This window comes from Salmo trutta, chromosome 22, assembly GCF_901001165.1.
Source record: "Salmo trutta chromosome 22, fSalTru1.1, whole genome shotgun sequence".
NCBI lineage: Eukaryota > Metazoa > Chordata > Actinopteri > Salmoniformes > Salmonidae > Salmo > Salmo trutta.
The window spans coordinates 38,014,991-38,037,623 of NC_042978.1; the positions used below are offsets into that span (position 1 = coordinate 38,014,991).

At 45.2% G+C, this 22,633-nt stretch overlaps 1 protein-coding gene across 4 annotated transcripts in view; it reads left to right on the forward strand.

Annotated features, from left to right (window-relative positions):
- dnai3 (dynein axonemal intermediate chain 3) overlaps positions 1–22,633 on the forward strand; it is a 36,779-nt gene extending 14,146 nt beyond the window's left edge. For 2 of the 4 annotated variants that reach the window (XM_029707908.1, XM_029707909.1), the window contains exons 14-23: positions 11,737–11,810; positions 12,000–12,153; positions 12,684–12,780; positions 14,351–14,475; positions 14,755–14,818; positions 17,125–17,255; positions 17,445–17,649; positions 17,879–17,970; positions 18,101–18,223; positions 21,937–22,633. In XM_029707908.1, the coding sequence (XP_029563768.1) occupies positions 11,737–11,810; positions 12,000–12,153; positions 12,684–12,780; positions 14,351–14,475; positions 14,755–14,818; positions 17,125–17,255; positions 17,445–17,649; positions 17,879–17,970; positions 18,101–18,223; positions 21,937–22,074 (1,203 nt within the window). In that variant the 3' untranslated portion in view covers positions 22,075–22,633. Of the gene's footprint in view, positions 1–11,736; positions 11,811–11,999; positions 12,154–12,683; positions 12,781–14,350; positions 14,476–14,754; positions 14,819–17,124; positions 17,256–17,444; positions 17,650–17,878; positions 17,971–18,100; positions 18,224–18,532; positions 18,556–21,936 lie in introns of all 4 variants that reach the window. The other 2 variants (XM_029707910.1, XM_029707911.1) reach the window with 2 other exon arrangements.

A 22,633-nucleotide genomic window follows, 5' to 3' on the forward strand; every position in this document is an offset into this window, starting at 1 on the left:
GGAACAGTAGGGGGATGAGGGGAGTTACTGCAGGGGGATGAGGGTAGTTACTGCAGGGGGATGAGGGTAGTTACTGCAGGGGGACAAGGGTAGTTACTGCAGGGGGACAAGGGGAGTTACTGCAGGGGGGTGAGGGGAGTAACTGCAGGGGGATGAGGGGAGTAACTGTACAGGGATGAGGGGAGTAACTTTAAGGGGAAGAGGGGAGTTAATGTAGGGGGAAGAGGGGAGTTACTGTGAGGGGAGTTACAGTAGGGGGAGGAGGAGAGGGGGAGGGGAGTGACTGTAGGGGTGTGAGGGGAGTTACTGTAGGGGAATGAGGGGAGTTACTGTGGGGGGATGAGGGGAGTTACTGTAGGGGGATGTGGGCGGGATGAGGGGAGTTACTGTAGGGGGATGAGGGGAGTTACTGTAGGGGGCTGAGGGGAGTTACTGTAGGGGGCTGAGGGGAGTTACTGTGGGGAGGTGAGGGGAGTTACTGTAGGGGGCTGAGGGGAGTTACTGTAGGGGGCTGAGGGGAGTTACTCTAGGGGAATGAGGGCAGGGTGAGTTACTGTAGGGCAGTGGTTCCCAAACTTTTTATAGTCCCATACCCCTTCAAACATTCAACCTCCAGCTGCGTACCCCCTCTAGCACCAGGATCAGCACACTCTCAAATGTTGTTTTTTGCCATCACTGTAAGCCTGCCACACACACACTATACGATACATTTATTAAACATAAGAATGAGTGTGAGTTTTTGTCACAACCCAGCTCGTGGGAAGTGACAAAGAGCTCTTATAGGACCAGGGCACAAATAATAATTTAATAATAATCAATACTTTTGCTCTTTATTTAACCATCTTACATATAAAACCTTATTTGTTCATCGAAATTGTGAATAACTCACCACAGGTTAATGAGAAGGGTGTGCTTGAAAGGATGTACATAACTCTGCAATGTTGGGTTGTATTGGAGAGAGTCTCAGTCTTAAATCATTTTCTACATACAGTCTGTGCCTTTATTTAGGTTTCATGCTAGTGAGGGCCGAGAGTCCACTCTCACATAGGTATGTGGTTGCAAAGGTAATCAGTGTCTTCGCAGCGCAATTTGCTAAGGCAGGATACTCTGAGCACAGCCCTATCCAGAATTCTGGCAGTGGCTTCTGATTAAATTCAATTTTCACAGAACCGCTTGTTGCAATTTCAATGAGGCTCTCTTGTTCAGATATTGGTAAGTGGACTGGAGGCAGGGCATGATGGGTTATTGTCACGACTTCCGCTGAAGTCGGTCCCTCTCCTTGTTCGGGCGGTGTTCGGCGGTCGACGTCACCGACATTCTAGCCATCGCTGATCCATTTTCCATTGGTTTTGTCTTGTCTTCCTTCACACCTGGTTCCAATCCCATCAATTACGTGTTGTGTATTTAACCCTCTGTTTCCCCTCATGTCCTTGTCGGTGATTGTTTGATTGTATGTTATGTGCAGTTATGTTCTGGTGTGCGACGGGTTTTGTACCCACTTTTATTATTTTTGTATATTTTGTGTTTCGGAGTTTGGTGAGCACTTATTAAACGACTCTATCCAATAGCATAGACAATGAGACAGACCTGCCCAGCAGCTCTGACTTTGTTTACATAAGACAACATGTCACACATTTGTTTACTTGAGAAACACTGTACCAAACACCTTAGTTAGATGTAAAATTGCGTAACTAAAACAAGAAATCTGTAACACATTTTTAAGTTTTGCCGAGGATGTTTTAGTTGCGCAATTTTACATCTAACGAAGGTGTTTGGTGCAGTATTTATCAAGTAAAGAAATGTGTAACATGTTGTCTTTTGTAAACAAAGTCGGAGCTGCTGGGCGGGTCTGTCTCATTGTCTATGCTATTGGATAGTGAGAAGTCACCGCAGCTGTTCACCACATGTTAGTGGGCAAATGGACATCGTCAAATCAAAACCCAACCTTAATGTTCCTGTTGTGATGCACAGATGTTCCAGACTCCATTTTAGACTGACTTTATTAACAGAATTATCCTGTTTACACTTTGCAGTCAACTTCGACTGTTTAAAGGCCTGTTACCCAGAAATGACTTGGTATTGACATAATCACGTCTGCATTGGGTTTATAATTTAATAAATACAGATTACACCAAGAAGTCACAGTCCAGTTATCTTAGTTTCACTCTGAAGATTTTGAGGAAGTGAAATAGGCTTCCTACAGTATCTCATGGGGGACAAACAGCTGCGCTGCACCCCCCCCCCCCCCCCCCCAGGGACACCTGTAATCTGTCTCCAGCTGACCCCTCCCCTCAGGGACACCTGTAGTCTGTCTCCAGCTGACCCCTCCCCGTTTATACCTGCGCCTGACTTCCCTGCCACCAGCACGCACCCATTACAGAATCATCGACCCGAACTATTGAGTTAGCAGGAGAAGGTACCCCGGCCATTGAGGTGGAGTAGCGCGTCCAGGAGCATGCAGTTATGCTTCACCATCTTGGCGCTGCCATGGATTGCGTTGTCCAGACAATGGACCGCTGGGAGAGACAGGGAGTTCTTCCAGCGCCTCCACCAGCACAACCGGGGTCTCTCCTGAGCTCCCCTTTCCCGCCTGAACCCAGTGGGATTCATCTCTCCTTGCCCCAGGAGTACGACGGGAGGGCTGCGAACTGCCAGGGGTTCTTATTGCAATTAGACCTCTATCTGGCCACCATCCACCCAGCTCCATCGGGCCGTAAGAGGGAGTCCGCCCTCGTCCCGTGCCTCACCGGGAGAGCCCTGGAGTGGGCCAACGCCGTGTGGAGAGAGGGAGATGTGGCATTGGACCAATTTGAGGAGTTCCCCCGCTGTTTCCGGGTAGTCTTCGACCACCCGCCCAAGGATAGAGTGGCGGGTGAGCGCCTCTACCATCTGAGGCAGGAGACGAGGAGCGCCCAGGAGTTCGCCCTGGAGTTTAGGACCCTGGCTGCCGGCGCGGGATGGGGCAGGCAGCCAGGGCCCTGATCGACCATTACCGCTGCAGTCTGCGCGAGGACGTCCGTCAGGAGCTGGCCTGCAGAGACACCACCCTTACGTTTGACCAGCTGGTGGACCTGTCCATCCGGCTGGACAACCTGCTGGCTACCCACGGACGTCCAGATCGGGGTCTGGTGGTTCCATCCTCCCGCACTCCCGCACTCCCTCTCCGATACCCATGGAGCTGGGAGGGAGGGTGCGCAGGGAGACCGGAGGGGGTTCCAGCTCGTGCACCATCTGTGGCCGCAGAGGTCACACTGCCGGTCGGTGCCGGGTTGGTTCCTCTGGGAATCGAGGCAGCAGGCAGGGCGCTCTGGCGTCACCCCAGGTGAGCCAGCACCATTCTCACCCAGAGCCCTCTGTTGCACATATGTTTGTGTCTGTCACGTTCCCTGCGTTTTCCCTACATTCCCAGCATAAGGCGCTCGTCAATTCAGGCACGGCTGGGAATGTTATTGATAGAGCTTATGGCTATAGTTTAGGGATCCCCATCATTCCCGTGGATGTGCCCTTCCCCGTTCACGCCTTAGATAGTCGACCATTAGGGTCAGGGTTGTTTAGGGAGGTCACCACGCCTTTGGGCATGGTGACGCAGAGAGATATACAGAGAGATATAGTCTCTTCCTTATTGACTCTCCTGCGTTTCCCGTGGTGCTGGGCCTACCCTGGTTAGCTTGTCATAACCCTTCTGTTTCTTGGCCACAGAGGGCTCTCACGGGGTGGTCGCGAGAGTGCTCAGGTAGGTGTTTAGGGGTTTCCATTGGTGCTACTATGGTGGAGAGTCCAGACCAGGTCTCCACTGTGCGCATTCCCCCTGAATATGCCGATTTGGCTCTCGCCTTCTCCAAAAAGAAGGCAACTCAATTACCACCTCATCGACGGGGCGATTGTGCGATAGATCTCCTGGTAGACGCTGCACTTCCCAGGAGTGACGTGTATCCCCTCTCACAGGCGGAGACGGAGGCTATGGAAACATATATCTCCCAATCCTTGCGTCAGGGGTACATTCGGTCCTCCACTTCACCCGCCTCCTCGAGTTTCTTTTTTGTGAAGAAGAAGGCGGGAGGTCTGCGCCCGTGTATTGACTATCAGGGTCTGAATCAGATCATGGTGAGGTATAGTTACCCGCTACCGCTCATAGCCACAGCGATAGAGTCAATGCACGGGGCGCGCTTCTTCACCAAATTAGATGTCAGGAGCGCTTACAACCTGGTGCGTATCCGGGAGGGAGACGAGTGGAAGACGGCTTTCAGTACCACCTCTGGGCACTATGAGTACCTCGTCATGCCGTACGGGTTGATGAATGCGCCATCAGTCTTCCAAGCCTTTGTAGATGAGATTTTCAGGGACCTGCACGGGCAGGGTGTAGTGGTGTGTATTGTTGACATTTTGATATACTCCGCTACACACGCTGAGCATGTGTCCCTGGTGTGCAGAGTGCTTGGTCGCCTGTTGGAGCATGACCTGTACGTCAAGGCTGTAAAATGCCTGTTCTTCCAATAGTCCGTCTCCTTCCTAGGGTATCGCATTTCCATTGGAGGGGTGGAGATGGAGAGTGACCGCATTGCAGCCGTGCGTAATTGGCCGACTCCCACCACGGTAAATGAGGTGCAGCGGTTCTTAGGGTTTGCCAACTACTACCAGAGGTTTATCCGGGGTTTTGGTCAGGTAGCGGCTCCCATTACCTCACTGCTGAAGGGGGGCCCGGTGCGCTTGCAGTGGTCAGCTGAGGCGGACAGGGCTTTTAGTCACCTGAGGGCTCTGTTTACCTCGGCTCCCGTGTTGGCCAATCCGGATCCCTCTTTGGCGTTCATAGTGGAAGTGGATGTGTCAGAGGCTGGGATAGGAGCTGTGCTCTCTCAGCGCTCGAGTACGCCACCGAAGCTCCACCCCTGTGCCTTCTTCTCGAAGAAGCTCAGCCCGGCGGAGCAAAACTATGATGTGGGGGACCGGGAGCTGTTGGCTGTCGTCAAGGCCTTGAAGGCGTGGAGACATTGGCTTGAGGGGGCTAGACACCCTTTTTTCATCTGGACTGACCACGGCAATCTGGCGTACATCCGGGTGGCGAGGAGACTGAACCCTCACCAGGCAAGGTGGGCTGTGTTTTCACCCGTTTTGTGTTCACCCTTTCTTACAGACCAGGCTCCCAGAACGTTAAGGCAGACGCATTGTCCCGGCTGTATGACACAGAGGAGCGGCCCATGGATCCTACTCCCATACTCCCCGCCTCTTGCCTGGTGGCGCCGGTAGTGTGGGTGCTGGACGCGGATATTGAGCAGGCGTTACGTGCAGAGCCCGCTCCCCTCCTGTGTCCAGCTGGGCGCCTGTACGTTCCGTCTGCTGTCCGCGACCGGCTGATCTATTGGGCCCACACGTCACCCTCCTCTGATCATCCTGGGATTGGTCGGACGGTGCGCTGTCTTAGTGGGAAGTACTTGTGGCCCACTTTGGCTAAGGATGTGAGGGTTTATGTTTCCTCCTGCTCGGTGTGCGCCCAGTGTAAGGCTCCTAGGCACCTGCCCAGAGGTAAGTTTCAACCCTTACCCGTTCCACAACAGCCGTGGTTGCCACCTGTCGGTAGATTTCCTGACCGATCTTCCTCCTTCACAGGGTAACACCACGATCCTGGTCATTGTGGATCGTTTTTCTAAGTCCTGTCGTCTCCTACCTTTGCCCGGTCTCCCTACGGCCCTACAGACTGCGGAGGCCCTGTTTACACACGTCTTCCGGCACTACGGGGTGCCTGAGGATATAGTGTCTGATCGGGGTCCCCAGTTCAAGTCGATGATCAGGAGGGCGTTCATGGAACGTCTGGGGGTCTCGGTCAGCCTTACCTCAGGTTTTCACCCCGAGAGTAACGGGCAGGTGGAGAGAGTTAACCAGGATGTGGGTAGGTTTCTGAGGTCTTATTGTCAGGACTGGCCGGGGGAGTGGGCAGCATTTGTGCCCTGGGCAGAGATGGCCCAGAACTCGCTCCGCCACTCCTCCACTAATCTCTCTCCCTTCCAGTGTGTATTGGGGTACAAGCCTGTTCTGGCTCCTTGGCATCAGTCAGACCGAGGCTCCTGCGGTGGACGACTGGTTCCGGCGCACGGAGGAAACATGGGACGCCGCCCATGTCCACCTTCAGCGCGCCGTGCTGCGCCAGACAGTTGGCGCAGACCGTCACCGTAGTGAGGCCCCGGTGTTCACACCGGAGGACCGTGTCTGGCTCTCGACCCGAAACCTGCCCCTTCGCCTGCTCTGTTGGAAGCTGGGTCTGCAATTTGTGGGGCCATTTAAAGTCCTGAGGAGAGTGAACGAGGTTTGCTACAGGTTACAGCTTCCCCCCGATTACCGCATTAACCCCTCGTTCCATGTGTCTCTCCTCAGGCCGGTGGTGGCTGGCCCGCTGCAGGAGTCTGAGGTGCGGGAGGTTCCTCCGCCCCCTCTGGACATCGAGGGGGCCCCGGCGTACTCCGTTCGTTCCATACTGGATTCGAGACATCGGGCGAGGGGCCTTCAGTACATCGTGGACTGGGAGGGGTATGGTCCGGAGGAGAGATGCTGGGTTCCGGTGGAGGACGTGTTGGATCCTTCAATGCTGCGAGAGTTCCACCGTCTCCATCCGGATCACCCTGCGCCTCGCCCACCGGATCGTCCCCGAGGTCGGCGTCAGGGGGGGGGCTACTGTCACAACTTCCGCCAAAGTTGGTCCCTCTCCTTGTTCGGGCAGTGTTCGGCGGTCGACGTCACCGACCTTCTTGTCATCGGTGATCCATTTTTCATTTTCCATTGGTTTTGTCTTGTCTTCCTTCACACCTGGTTCCAATCCCATCAATCACATGTTGTGTATTTAACCCTCTGTTTCCCCTCATGTCCTTGTCGGTGATTGTATGTTATATGCAGTTATGTTCTGGTGTGCGACGGGTTTTGTACCCACTTTTTTAATTATTTTTGTATATTTTGGTTTTCTGAGTTTTTTGAGCACTTTTTAAACGACTCCGTTCATACCAAGTTCATTCTCCTGCGCCTGACTTCCCTGCCACCAGCACGCACCCATTACAATTATAATGAATCCAGTTGTTTGTGTCATCCGTTTCGGGAAAGTACCTGCGTAATTGTGCACGCAACTCACTCAGGTGCTTCGCTATATCACATTTGACATTGTCCATAAGCTTGAGTTCATTTGCACACAAGAAAAATCATTCAATGATGGAAAGACCTGTGTGTTGTCCTTGTTAATGCAGACAGAGAAGAGCTCCAACTTCTTAATCATAGCCTAAATTTTGTCCCGCACATTGAATATGGTTGCAGAGAGTCCCTGTAATCCTAGATTCAGATCATTCAGGCGAGAAAAAACATCGTCATCATGCAAGCGGTCAGACAAGTGAAAATTTAAGTTCGTATCAATAAAAAAAAATTCAATACTTTGCCCTTTGATAACCAGCGCACTTCTGTATGTTGTAAAAGCGTTACATGGTCGCTGCCCATATCATTGCATAGTGCAGAAAATACACGAAAGTTCAGGGGCCTTGCATTAACAAAGTTAACCATTTTCACTGTAGTGTCCAAAACGTCTTTCAAGCTGTCAGGCATTCCCTTGGCAGCAATAGCCTCTCGGTGGATGCTGCAGTGTACTCAAGTGGCGTCAGGAGCAACTGCTTGCATGCGCGTTACCACTCCACTATGTCTCCCTGTCATGGCTTTTGCGCCATCAGTACAGATACCAACACATCTTGACCACCAAAGTCCATTTGATGTCACAAAGCTATCCAATTCTTAAAAAATATCCTCTCCTGTTGTCCTGGTTTCCAGTGGTTTGCAGAAGAGGATGTCTTCCTTAATTGACCCTCCATAAACGTAACGGACATATACCAGGAGCTGTGTCAGGCCCGCCACGTCTGTTGACTCATCCAGCTGTAACCCATAGAATTCATTGGCTTGTATGCGAAGCAGTAATTGTTTCAAAACATCTCCTGCCATGTCACTGATGCGTTGTGAAACAGTATTGTTTGATGAACACATTGTCTGTATAGGTTTTTTGGCCTAGTATGGGGCTTGCCTGTTCTAGCCACTCGGCAGCTCACCATATAAGACGCTTCTAGCCCCTTCTTATTAGTGGTATCTGTTGCTTTTATACATGTCTTACTACTCGAAGGTTGACTTATTTCTCGCTCAAAAAACTCCCGTGGCTTATTTTCCAAATTGGCATGTTTTGTTTCTAAATGTCTGCGCGAGAGTGAAGGTTTCATCGAGTTGTGAGATAGGTCTTTTGCACATATACCACACTGTGGCTGAGGAAAGGCACTACTCCCAATATAAGTGAACCCCAAATCGATGTAGTTTTCGTCATATTTGCACCTCTTCGATGGTCCAACGTCCCTGTCTGTTGTTCGGTGCTTTCCTGGGTGAGGGGGCAGTAGCTCTTCGGCTGCATCAGATTCACAATTGTCAGTGTCCATGCTAGCTGGGCTAACAACAAATGTAGAATTACTGATGCTAGCATTGGATGTGCTCGTGGAAGCAGAACAACTTGTGTCGTCAAAAGGTGCAGGTGTAGTACTGCTGGATGTAGCAGTACTACCAGTAGAGCTGGTATGTGTCTGTATGGACACGGGCCTTACTTTTTTTAACCATTTATCAATTTTCGAGCAAATGGAATGAGCAGCAGCAGCTACGTTTGGCTACATACGGACCGTTAGTGAAATTCCCGCAAGAGAGTAACGGTTAATGTGATTGGATGTTAATTATTTGACTAGGCTACCTGTATTTGACATTGTGTTGTTATTTCGCTGAACACTAGATGGTTTAATTTTATTTTTGGCAGTGAAACGAGGCTACTCATGCGAGAAAAAAACCTAACCCAAATGTATAGCCCCGTTGGAAAATATAAATGTACTGTTTGAAAATGTGAAGAAGGAAAGAAAATATATATACTTTTTATTTTTTTCTCAATGTGAATCACATTTTTATTTGACGTACCCCCGACGTCATTTCATACCCCTGTTTGGGAATACCTGCTGTAGGGGGATGAGAGCGGGGTGAGGGTAGACTGATGCCTTATGAAGAGAGCAATTTGAGGGATACTTTTGAATCATTATGAATTGTTTGTCTTTTGACTAAACTATAAAGCAGTGGCATTCAAACTTTTTTAGTGTGGACTCCAGTTTCGAATCCAGAATTTCTGGGGGACCCCACCCCTCCCCAAATCTAGAAACAGAATGTTAAAGGCCCAGTGCAGTCAAAAATAGATTTACCTGTGTTTTATATATATTTCCACACTGAGGTTGGAGTAATATTGTGAAAATTATGATAATGCCCTTTTAGTGGGGTGGCAGGTAGCCTAGTGGTTGGAGCGTTGGACTAGTAACCGAAAGGTTGCAAGATCGAATCCCTGAGCCGACAAGGTAAAAATGTGTCGTTCTGCCCCTGAACAAGGCAGTTAACCCACTGTTCCTAGGCCGTCATTGAAAATAAGAATTTGTTCTTAACTGACTTGCCTAGTTACATAAAGGTAAAATAAATAAAAACATTCAAATGTAAGTGTAAGAGCTGTCTGAAAAGACCGCCTGAAAGTCCTAGCAAAATTCTTGCTTGAGAAATTGCTCTTTGTATAGAAGCTACAGTATTTTAGTTTTATTCTTGACCATTTTAATTGAAAACAATTACAGTGAGGTACTTCATTGTTAGTTACCCAGAAATGATTCGATATTGAGATAAAAATGGCTGCATTGGACCTTTAAAATCGATACATTTATATTTTTCAATCAACAAAAAAACTTAAATTAATTACATTTTCATCGCTCTTCTCAAATGACCTTTCCCAAAAACGTTTGTATATTGGCCCATACAATATTCTGTACCCTTAATTTTTTTGTTCAAAATTGTTTCATTTTGGCGACGCCACTGCAATTGTCTCAACCCGACTTTGAATACCACTGACTTAAAGGGATAGTTCGGGATTTTGGCAATGACGCCCTTTATCTACTTCCCCAGAGTTAGATGAACTTGTGAATATTTCTCTCCGTCCAGTATGAAAGAAGTTAGAGGTGGTTGCAAAAATCCTGAACTATCCCTTTAAGATGCTTTATTAGATAATTATTTGATTGTGAATTCTTACCATGGGAAAATACTAATGTGATTTGTGCTTGTCTATTTGACTTTTCTGTTTTTGTCCAAATGAAACATTCTTGAAAGTTTTGGTCTCAACACACTCGGCTCCCACCACAAATTTTTTACCCCTTTTTTCACCCCAATTTCATGGTATCCAATTGGTAGTTACAGTCTTGTATCATCACTACAACTTCCGTATGGACTCGGGAGAGGCGAAGGTCGAGAGCCGTGTGTCCTCCGAAACACAACCCACCCAAGCCGCACTGCTTTTTGACACAATGCCCACTTAACCCGGAAGCCAGCCACACCAATGTGTCGGCGGAAACACTGTAGTGTCAGCGTGCACTGTGCCTGGCCCGCCACTGGAGTTGCTAGTGCGCAATGGGACAAGGACATCCCTGCCGGCCAAACCCTCCCCTAACCCGGATGACACTAGGCCAATTGTGCGCTGCCCCATGGGTCTCCCGGTCGCGGCCGGCTGCGACAGAGCCTGGACTCGAACCTAGAATCTCTAGTGGCACAGCTAGCACTGCGATGCATTGCCTTAGACCGCTGCAGCACTCGGGAGGCCCCACCTTATGAGATCTAAAGTAAATACACTTAACAAAGTACCAACCTACCAGGGTCCAGTGAGAACTACTCAACTGACACTTTTAAGCCTTCACACCTAATTTACACACTGATATTCAAACACTTACGTTAAAAGGGTTAGCTAGGTCCTCTTATCACACTAATGATTTCTGAGTCTAATTTTGGTATGTTGACTGTTTAATTTACGATCCAATCTGACTTAAAAGCACTTTGACCGTTACACAATGAATTTTAGCAGGATCTGAGATAGATGAACAGTGAAATGAGTCACAGTAGAGAAGGTCTATAGGAATAGCTGTATAGGAGTGGTCAAGGGTGAATGTCACAACAGGCTTTTAGACATAATTGCTATGGTCCATCTACGTCAGGAAGCACCATAGATCATCATAGATCATCTCTATGTCAGGGATCCTGTCAACACAAGCCTCCCTAACAGGTCAGAGCAGGTAATAGTAGGTAACACGCATCTTCAAGGGACTTGTTGTGATGCCTATATAGTGCTGTCTTAGTAATAATATCACTACAAGCCTTTCACATTAGCCTGGGTGCCAGTGTAATATTGAGCATGACAATTCCAGAAGGAGTTGGCAAGAGAGCAGAAACAGACTTGACACCCAGGCTACATTCACATGGTTTTATTAAAGAGGTGGATAGTAATCAAGTTATCCCTTCCTCAATCTCCTTGTATGCCCTGCGTTTGAAGTGAGTGAACATTCATTGGTTATACCATCTAATAAAGTGTGTCTTATGTCTAAAGAAGCGTGTGGGTGGTGCAATGCTTCGTTACAATCCACGGACAGTCATTGGTTTAAGTGAAACCAGGCAATTGTCAAAGTGTCCCCAGGGAGCCAAACCTGTAAAACCATAGAGGGAGGGATAGCATTATTCTAGGACTAAAATACAGCGGCACAATGGTCTATGCTCCCAAGTGCTCCCTTTTATTAGGACAAGGTTTCGACCCTAAATGGGATATCATTACTCACCGTGACAAGGACTGAAAAGCCTACCTGTGGTGTAGTAGATATTTATTCATTTTCTCTCTTTCATTCTGATAAGGTCTCTAGAATGGGGGTACCGATGGAGAACAGGAATGGAATATGTGTTCAGATCGTCACCTGCGCCCCTGATTGGTACAAAGTGGCATTAATATTAAATGACTGACTAAATGCAAACGTTTTATATAAAAAAAAAAAAGAATATTGAATGAAAAACAATACAATTATAGTTTAGATGTATCAAATGTTAGGTCCTGTCTCTTTGTTGGTGTTTTTGTTTGTTTCTTTTGTTTTCCCTGTGTTTGTCTCTCTCTCCCTGACCAGCTGTGTGATGTTCTGGGATATTCGTGCTCCGAGGGTACTCCAGACCATGGCCGACCAGCGGAAACAGAAGGTGGAGGAGAAACCCCTGGAGAATCCTCACGGTGTTCCCAACACCTTCAAACACCTTGACCTCACATGGAAACCACTCATCAGGGTACAGCATATATCATACAATATATCATACTGTATGATATCATACTGTATATATCATACTGTATATATCATACTGTATATACTGTATATATCATACTGTATATATCATACTGTATATATCATACTGTATATACTGTATATATCATACTGTATATATCATACTGTATATATCATACTGTATATACTGTATATATCATACTGTATATATCATACTGTATATATCATACTGTATATACTGTATATATCATACTGTATATATCATACTGTGCCATTACTGATGTATAACAGACCCCTTGGTTAATTGGTAACACTCCTGGTATGACCCCAGAGACCAGGGTTCAGTCTCAACTTCAACCCTTTTATCTACACTTTCATTTCCCCCTACACTTCTAATCTCTCAGAATTACACATAGAAAATATGAAGGGAGAGTGGTGTTCCTAGTGTTGCCTATTTTTGGAATGTACTGTGTGTTTGACAGTTCTCTAAAGGCATTAGATAGATGTCAAAGCTATCGTCTTGTCATGTGTCAGGTTTCCCTGCCTAAGATTGATACCAGCGGGGAATACAGCCCTTTGAAAATCAGTCTGCGAGACAACACCTGTGACAACCATACAGGTAGCAACGCAGGTGAGTATTTACCTTCCCTCTTCCTCTACCTTTTTTCTCTCTCTCCTTCTCCTTCAGGCAGTGATGCAGGTGAGCATCTCCCTTCCCTCTGTTTATTTCTCTTGCTGTCACTCTTTCTTTTCCTATTTTCATCCTCCCTTTTTTCTAACCCCTTGAAGCAACACAGATGAGCGGAACACTAAACAGCAAGCCAAAACAACATCTGTCTTCAAATCAAGAATTTTAGGAGATAAAGATATAAGAGACTAGTTACTCTTTGTAATGGACCCGCAGGGCACACACTGTCTGTGGAGTGTGTGATGTGTTTGTCAGTGTGTCTGTACATTGCGTTCGACATGCTTGTGTATGTGTTTGAGTGTGCCACTGTCTCAGATTCTACTTTGGATCAGTGAGCACCATGATCAGTGGGGCATAGCCGTCTCTCCCTTCACCACCCCCCTCACCCATCTCACCCCTCTCGCCTCTGGTTTCATACTGTTTTATTAAACGATCGGTCCCAGACCTAGACAAGGCTCTCATAGTCAGGGGGCATTAACCTTGTTGACTGTCAGCTGTTTGCAATATGCTGCTGAGCCCCTGGGGCCAAAAGATGTTCCTGTGTCTCGGGTGGTACATCTTAGAAGAAAACCTGCCTTTGTCTTGCTGTTTTAAGATCTGCCTTTATACACACAGCTTTCATAATGGTTATGGAATGAATTCATTTTAGGTTACTGAAAATAAAAAGTGCAGAATTTTTGGGCCGTTTTTTTGGGCATGTCGTGGGCTGTTTCGATATGATCTATGCAATGAATAGGGTCAGCTGTCTTGAGTTAAGGTGGGTAGCGGCTTTGTCTGTTAGAGAATGGAAGGTCAGGTAACTAACATAGAGAGTCTTGATTGGAAGGTGTTACCTGTCCTGTCTTAAAGACTCCTCCCTACGATCCTCCAACTCAATAGGAACACTAGGTTTAGATTGTAGAAGGTGGTGATCTTCGTGTCATCAGTCATCACTGGAACGTTTGTTAGTGTAACCCAATTTGATCTTAACCACAGTTATAATGAGTAGCCTACATCTCCTATAACTAATAGTGTGTAGTGATCAGACAGATATACCCTAGAGATAGCTAATATAATATGGCGATAAAGGGCTGTGAACACGCTGTCGAGTCCTGCACTATCACTGCAGACAGTGGGGCTTTTGTCACTGAAAAGGCCGCTCCTCTCCTTCTCCCTCTCCTGCTGGTGGTGGTCAGATGACTGAGCTGGTACCAAGCCTTACAGAGCCCCAGGACTCTGCGTGCTCTCCGGTCAACTGCCCTGGCTGTTTCACTCACAGAGTAACAGTCATTAAAGCCCCAGGACTTTGTGTGCTCTCCGGTCAACTGCCCTGGCTGTTTCACTCACAGAGTAACAGTCATTAAAGCCCCAGGACTCTGCGTGCTCTCCGGTCAACTGCCCTGGCTGTTACACTCACAGAGTAACAGTCATTAAAGAGCTACAACAGGCTATCTGGAATAAATGCCCTAACTATGATGTTTAACTGCATAACAACACTGCTCACTCCGTGCTTCCCCCTATTAACCCCTGACAGACAGGGCCCACCTGAATGCAGAGAGGTCAGAGGTTGCTCCAGAGTACGCCCTGCTCAGAGTGCCTTCAGCCAGACAACTCAAACCGCTGGAGGACATCTGCACCAAGTTATACGCAGGGACCGAGGTAACGTAGCCTTTCTTCTCCATAGCTATTATATGTATGGATGGATGGAAGGAAGTTCCAAGGGGGAACTATTATCAAGTAACTGAAAAGTGCATACAACTAGAGGTGGAATGTGTTTCATTGATGAGTTATGGAGTTAATACCTTTCATGAAGAACTCAATTCAAGTCACAGGTCACTTCATACTGTATGCCATCTGTAAACTATCCATCCTGGGGCTTCCTTACACTAAGGTAAAACTCCGCTAGAACCTGTTCTTTCTACCACATTTTGCCCTCAGGACGGAGAGCTTGTGTACACAGACTGGAAGTTGGAGAAGGACAACGACTCTGGACGACTGTTCAGTAAGATCATCATAAATGAGACTTTATCTATAATATCATTTAAACTATACTCTTACAGTTAACACGTCCGTTGGTTCACAGCCAAGGAAAATACATAATCTCCTAAACCTCTAGAGCTCTGAGTAATCGGGGAGATTGGTTGCTTGTTTCATATATCTTAAGTATCATGAATGTAACTGCTCTACAGATTCCATGGAGACTCAAACAATGCCTTCAGGATCTCCTATTCTCCTCCTAATCATAGTTTGTTTAAGCGCAAGAGATTTGAGGCAGTCAAGAAACAAAACAAGGCATTTACTGTCTGGGAAATAGATTTAATATCATGGCTGCTAGACTACAATAGTATCACTACTAAAGTATTGAGACATTCAGCAATTTATGACCAATTACAGGAGATTAAACTTGGTTCCCTCATCTCGTTTTGGCAGGGCCCAGGAATGTGATTACTTAATAATAAACTGTGTCTCGTGTCACAACAGCGGCAGGGTAGACAAAGGTGATTTGCTTGTACATTAATGGTAAATTGCTCCCTATAAAGCACGTTCCTCTCAGCATGTTAGTTAATGGTAAGGGAGAAATGGTTCCCAAGGGAAATGACATTATTATACTATAATATGTGCTCCCAGTGGTCAGTAGACTGTTTATTTAGCTTTAATGTTATTACTGTATCCCAAAAGGGAGATGTTCCTGGACATGGCACCAATGTTGATTCAAATCTTGATGAAACATTCAGACACACATACCTACCTCAGACTCATTTTCCATGTGGCTCATCTCCTATGTCGTTGAACTGGAGTAATCTCTCTCTCAATTCAATTTCAATTCAGTTTAAGGGCTTCATTAGCATGGGAAACAGATGTTGACATTGCCAAAGCAAGTGAAATAGATAATAAACAAAGTGAAATAAATAGTAAAAGATTAACAGTAAACATTACACTCACAAAAGTTCCAAAAGAATAAAGACATTTCAAATGTCATTATGTCTATACAGTGTTGTAATGATGTGCAAATAGTTAAAGTACAAAAGGGAAAATAAATCAATAAAAATATAGGTTGTATTTACAATGGTGTTTGTTCTTCACTGGTTTCCCTTTTTTTGTGCCAACAGGTCTTCTCTTGAGAGCCAGGTCTGCCTTCAGCGGCCTTTCTCAATAGCAAGGCTATGCTCACTGAGTCTGTATATAGTCAAATATTTCCTTAATTTTGGGTCAGTCACAGTAGTCAGGTATCCTGCCACTGTGTACTCTCTGTTTAGGGCCAAATAGCATTCTAGTTTTCTCAGTTTTTTTGTAAATTCTTTCCAATGTGTCAAGTAATTATCTTTTTGTTTTCTCATGATTTGGTTGGGTCTAATTGTGTTGCTGTCCTGGGGCTCTGTGGGGTCTGTTTGTGTTTGTGACCAGAGCCCCAGGACCAGCATACTTAGGGGCCTCTTCTCCAGGTTAATTTCTCTGTAGGTAATGGCTTTGTTATGGAAGGTTTGGGAATTGCTTCCTTTTAGGTGGTTGTAGAATTTGTCTCTTTTCTGGATTTTGATAATTAGCTGGTATCGGCCTAATTCTGCTCTGCATGCATTATTTGGTGTTTTACATTATACATGGAGGATATTTGTTCAGAATTCTGCATGCTGTTTTTGTCCCATTTTGTGAATTCTTGGTTGGTGAGCTGACCCCAGACCTCACAACCATAAAGGGCAATGGGTTCTATAACTGATTCAAGTATTTTTAGACAGATCCTAATTGGTATGTTGAATTTTATGTTCCTTTTGATTGTATAGAAGGCCCTTCTTGCCTTGTCTCTCAGATCGTTCACAGCTTTGTGGACGTTACCTGTGACGCTGATGTTTAGACCAAGGTATGTATAGTTTTTTGTGAGCTCGAGGGCAACGGTGTCTAGATGGAAGTTGTATTCGTGGTCCTGGCAACTGGACCTTTTTTGGAACACCATTATTTTTGTCTAACTGAGATTTACTCAGGGCCCAGGTCTCACAGAATCTGTGCAGAAGATCTAGGTGCTGCTGTAGGCCCTCATTGGTTGGGGACAGAAGCACCAGATCATCAGCAAACAGTAGACATTTGACTTCAGATTCTAGTAGGGTGAGGCCGGGTACTGCAGACTGTTCTAGTGCCCTCGCCAATTCGTTGATATATATGTTGAAGAAGGTGGGCTTAAGCTGCATCCCTGTCTCACTGCCCGGCCCTGTGGAAAGAAATGTGTGTGTTTTTGCCAATTTTAACCGCACACTCTCTCTCTTTCTGTCTCTCTCTGTCTCTCTCTCTTTCTGTCTACTTCTCTCTGTTTTTCAGGTGCCAAGCCCTCTCATCAGTTTATAATCCATGATGGGCAGGTTAACACTGTTCGTCGGTCTCCCTTCTTTAAAGACATCATTCTGACCGTGGGAGGATGGACCTTTGCCATCTGGAAGGAGGGCGTCATGGTAACAACAATAACAACATTTGGTCAAACACAGACTCATTAAGATAATTTGGTATCACTTAACTTAAACCCTGTGGGTATAATGCATTCTAACTTGTTGTAAGTATATATGAGCCTTTATAAGGTTTTATGATAAGGCTTCTAAAATGTTTTTAAGCATTTGAACTTGTTGTGATCTACGACCTTTCAGAACGGCCCCATCATCCAGTCATCGTGTTCTCAAAAGAAGTGCACTGTGGGATACTGGTCCCAGTCACGTCCAGCTGTCTTCTTCATCGGTAAGGAGGACGGGAACATCGATGTGTGGGACCTTCTGGAGAAGACCCATGAGCCCTCCCAGACCCAGAACATCACTGCCACCCAGATCACATGCATCAAACCCTGGATCGTGTCCTGTGAGTCGCCGCTGATCTTGGTGCTACCAGCATGGTCCCAGATCTGTTTGTGCTGTTTTGCCAACTCTTATGGTCATTGTGGGGGTAGGAATTGACAAGACAGCACAAACAGATCTGGAACCAGGCTATGTTGCTAATGCTGCTGCTGCTGGATCCCTGCATTTATTTATTGTTGGATTCAGAAAGTTCTGTATTAATCTGATTCACTTTTTGTTTGTTGTACAAACAGCAAAGCAGCATCTCCTGGCTGTGTCTGATCACCTGGGCACTCTGCATATTCTGGAGATCCCATGGACACTTCGCAGCCCCTCCAGCAATGAGGTTTGTACTAGAGGTGGCCTCTAGGACAACAGGATGTATTCCATTTTACCATCTGTGTTTTATTATCTCCAATGCGTTTGATATAACTCTACCATCCTGTGTGTGTGTGTGTGTGTGTGTGTGTGTGTAGAAGCTGAGCATGAGTAAGTACTTTGAGAAGGAGGTGGACAGGCTGGTGTACTTTGAGAAGAGGAGGGAGATGAGAGCCAAGGAGAAGAAAGACTCCGAGGCAGAGGAGCTGAGAAAGAAGACGGTGGGATACAGTATATAGATAATTAACTGATGGAAAAGCATTATCTGTGTATAATGTCACATGGTCAGAACAGATTCAAACTGGTTATAAAGTTTTGCCATTTTTAGCGCATACGTTTAAAGCCAGAGCATCGAATATTGCCTGCTTAAAGTTGGGCTGTCTGCACATTTAAAAAAATATTTTTTTTTATTTTCACAAAATCCTTTAAGACGGCCATGACATAACAGATTGCTAACAGATTGCTTGATGCATAATGTGTGTGTACTCCTGAGTACCTGTTTCTAAGTTATTCCCAACGTCTTGAACCAGAAGGTGACAATCTGCTACACACGGTAAGTCTTGCAAACGGGTTTAATTGACCCAAAGTTACAGTTGAAGTCAGAAGTTTACATACACTTAGGTTGGAGTCATTAAAACTCGTTTCTCAGCCAATCCACAAATTTCTTGTTAACAAACTATAGTTTTGGCAAGTCGGTTAGGACATCTACTTTGTGCATGAAACAAGTAATTTTTCAACAATTGTTTACAGACAGATTATTTCACTTATAATTCACTGTATCACAATTCCAGTGGGTCAGAGGTTTACATACACTAAGTTGACTGTGCCTTTAAACAGCTTGGAAAATTACAGAACATGATGTCATGGCTTTAGAAACTTCTGATAGGCTAATTGACATATTTGAGTCAATTGGAGGTGTATCTGTGGATGTATTTCAAGGCCTACCTTCAAACTCAGTGCCTCTTTGCTTGACATCATGGGAAAATCAAAAATAATCGGCCAAGACCTCAGAAAAAAAATTGTAGACCTCCACAAGTCTAGTTCATTCTTGGGAGCAATTTCCAAACGCCTGAAGGTACCACGTTCATCTGTACAAACAATAGTACGCAAGTATAAACACCATGGGACCACGCAGTTGTCATACCTCTCAGGAAGGAGATGCGTTCTGTCTCCTAGAGATGAACGTACTTTGGTGCGAAAAGTGCAAATCAATCCCAGAACAACAGCAAAGGACCTTGTGAAGATGCTGGAGGAAACAGGTAAAGAAGTATCTATATCCACAGTAAAACGAGTCCTATATCGACATAACCTGAAAGGCCGTTCAGCAAGGAAGAAGCCACTGCTCCAAAACCGCCATAAGAAAGCCAGACTACGGTTTGCAACTGCACATGGGGACAAAGATCATACTTTTTGGAGAAATGTCCTCTGGTCTGATGAAACAAAAATTGAACTGTTTGGCCATAATGACCATCATTATGTTTGGAGGAAAAAGGGGGAGGCTTGCAAGCCGAAGAACACCATCCCAACCGTGAAGCACAGGGATCGCAGCATCATGTTGTGGGGGGTGCTTTGCTCCAGGAGGGACTGGTGCACTTCACAAAATAGATGGCATCATGAGGATGGAAAATTCTGTGTATATATTGAAGCAACATCTCAAGACATCAGTCAGGAAGGTAAAGCTTGGATCCAAATGAATACATTTTGCCACAACTTCCAAAGTTGTAGCAAAATGGCTTAAGGACAACAAAGTCAACGTATTGGCCATCACAAAGCCCTGACCTCAACCCTATAGAAAATCTGTGGGCAGAACTGAAAAAGCGTGTGCGAGCAAGGCCTACAAACCTGACTCAGTTACACCAGCTCTGTCAGGAGGAATGGGACAAAATTCACCCAACTTATTGTGGGAAGCTTGTGGAAGGCTACCCGAAACGTTTGACACAAGTTAAACAATTTAAAGGAAAGCTACCAAATACTAATTGAGTGTATGTACATTACATTACATTTAAGTCATTTAGCAGACGCTCTTATCCAGAGCGACTTACAAATTGGTGCATTCACCTTAAGATATCCAGTGGAACAACCACTTTACGATAGTGCATCTAAATCTTTCGGGGGGGGGGGTGTAGAAGGATTACTTTATCCTATCCCAGGTATTCCTTAAAGAGGTGGGGTTTCAGGTGTCTCCGGAAGGTGGTGATTGAAAACTTCTGACCCACTGGGAATGTGATGAAAGGCTGAAATAAATAATTCTCTCTACTATTATTCTGACATTTCACATTCTTAAAATAAAGTGGTGATCCTAACTGACCTAAATCAGGGAATTTGTACTAGGATTAAATGTCAGGAATTGTGAAAAACTGAGTTTACATGTATTTGGCTAAGGTGTATGTAAACTTCCCACTTCAACTGTACATGTGCTCAGTCCAATTCTGCAAAGTCAAGTGTGTGAGAGGAGCGGGAATCTGTTCACTCTCATGACTAATTCATAGCTTGGTATTTGATTCTCAGCAGCAGAGAGCAGGAGAGGTGTACAGACTGTAATATTCACATCCACTCCATAATTGTCTATCAGAGGGAGATGTCTGGGCAGCAAAGCATTCCTTGCCAAACTAGTTAACTGGTTGATCAAACCTTTCAGGCTAAGGAAAGCACTCCTTGCAAAACTAGCTAACTGGTTTCACATGACCATTAGACCCATTATCTGACGCTTGAGTGGGCAACTTATGGCTGTGATTTCAACCAAGGTTACTGGAAACAATGTGTATACTTCCCCTTGTGTCCCCCTGAAAGAACACCTTGCCAGTTTGGTGCTAGAGAACATAGTTGCTGTTGTTGAGCAAACTTTGAGTTTGTTTAATTCACCTTTAATTCACTCAGTCTTTAAATGCTCTCATTCTCATTAAACAGTATTTAGTCTGTAACCATTTAAGATCATTCTAAATCATCAGATTAAAATTATCTTTGCCACCCACCATGGAATGTCTACTCCCAATCTAAACTATACACCATCTACATATAAGGGAAAATTACAGTGATTATGATTGAAACACGGTTTTATATCTTTGTGCAACAATGATAGCGCATTTGTCCCAGAGCTCATGTATATTTATTCTGTCTTTCTTCCCAAACAGACAGAACAAAATTACTGTTATGGCACAAATTAAAGTTTAGAATAAATCCCCTAACCCGCTGGCTTATGTCAAGATGATCGAAGACTATCTTAAGGCTAGTGAATACATTTATTTTCAAGTAAACAACCAACATTCAATTCAGACATGTCTCCCAACCTATTATTTTGCACTCATTTGGAGAGAAACACACAAATTAAATTCCATCCAGACCAAATACTTTTACGAGTAGGCTACAAAGACGCAGACCTCAAGAATTTAAAACCAAACACGGTGATTACTGTTTTCAGAAATGTGTGTGTGTGTTTAGATTTTCTCCCGTCTGGCACTGATAAGACAGAAATTCAAAATGGCCATTATATATAAAAAAAAAAACATTCACTTTGTTATCCTCTCACTTTCTCACACCACACGCTGAATTTTTGTACTTGCTAGTCCTGGCCTGTTGCTAGGGAGACCACAAACTCTGATGTTTTGAATGAGGTTAGGTTTAACCAAAGAAGGATATTATGAAAGACAATACAATGGGTTGGTTGACCTTCTTTATATAACTGATCTTAGCATTTCTCTGACAAGGTAGAGTAATTACTGATCACAGAGATCGTAATCTGATAGAGTTCTACATTTTCTCTATAACGGAAAACTATCACCAGCTGGGAATCTGTCTCTGTGAGGTTGTTGTGAGAGGTCTCACAATTGGTCTGAAGGGTTGAAATAAACTGAACAACATATGATTGTGGTTGTTATTAATTTCTCTTTTCCAAGATGAACTTAAAGCATGTTTCCTTGGTCTGTCCCCCTCCCAGGAACCCATCATACCAGAGAAGCAGGTGGAGCAGATCTTGGAGGAGGCCATGAAGGAGTATGAGGACTACCTGTCCCTGGAGACGGTCATCCTGAAGGAAATGGGGCTGCTGCCAGACACAGACAAGGTTGACATCTGACATCCTAACCCTAATCCACTGTTCAGCCGGACACCTGATATCACACCTTGTGTGACCAGCAGGGTTGGGGTCAATTCCATTTCAGTTTACTTCTTGGAATTGAGCCCAACCCTGGTGTCCAGTGTTCAGGCTGATGTCTGATGCTCCCTGAAACCAGTGGCCTACCACACAACTCATTTAACACAGTACTACAAAGTGTCTATTCAATTGAAAATGGAATTGTTACACTTTATATTTTCTATGTACAGTATTAAAAGCTGGATTTGGTTTTAGTAAATTGTTCAGAAAACTGTATGCCTCTTGTTTTGCTTGTGGGTACATGTAGTGAATGGAGAGATTCCTCAGAGTTAATGAGTGAGTTTTTCACACACACAAGTCAGCTGCTTTTTTGTTATGATATTTGTGTTTCTTTATGTAATATGTATTTGTTTTTCTGTATGTGGGTCTATAGTTTTGTTCAATGTTGTGTTTGTAAGTTGTTTTGTCTGAAACATTGTTCTCCCTGCTGCTGTTGGACCAGGTCTCTCGTGAAAAATAAATGTCATCTCAATGAGAAAAA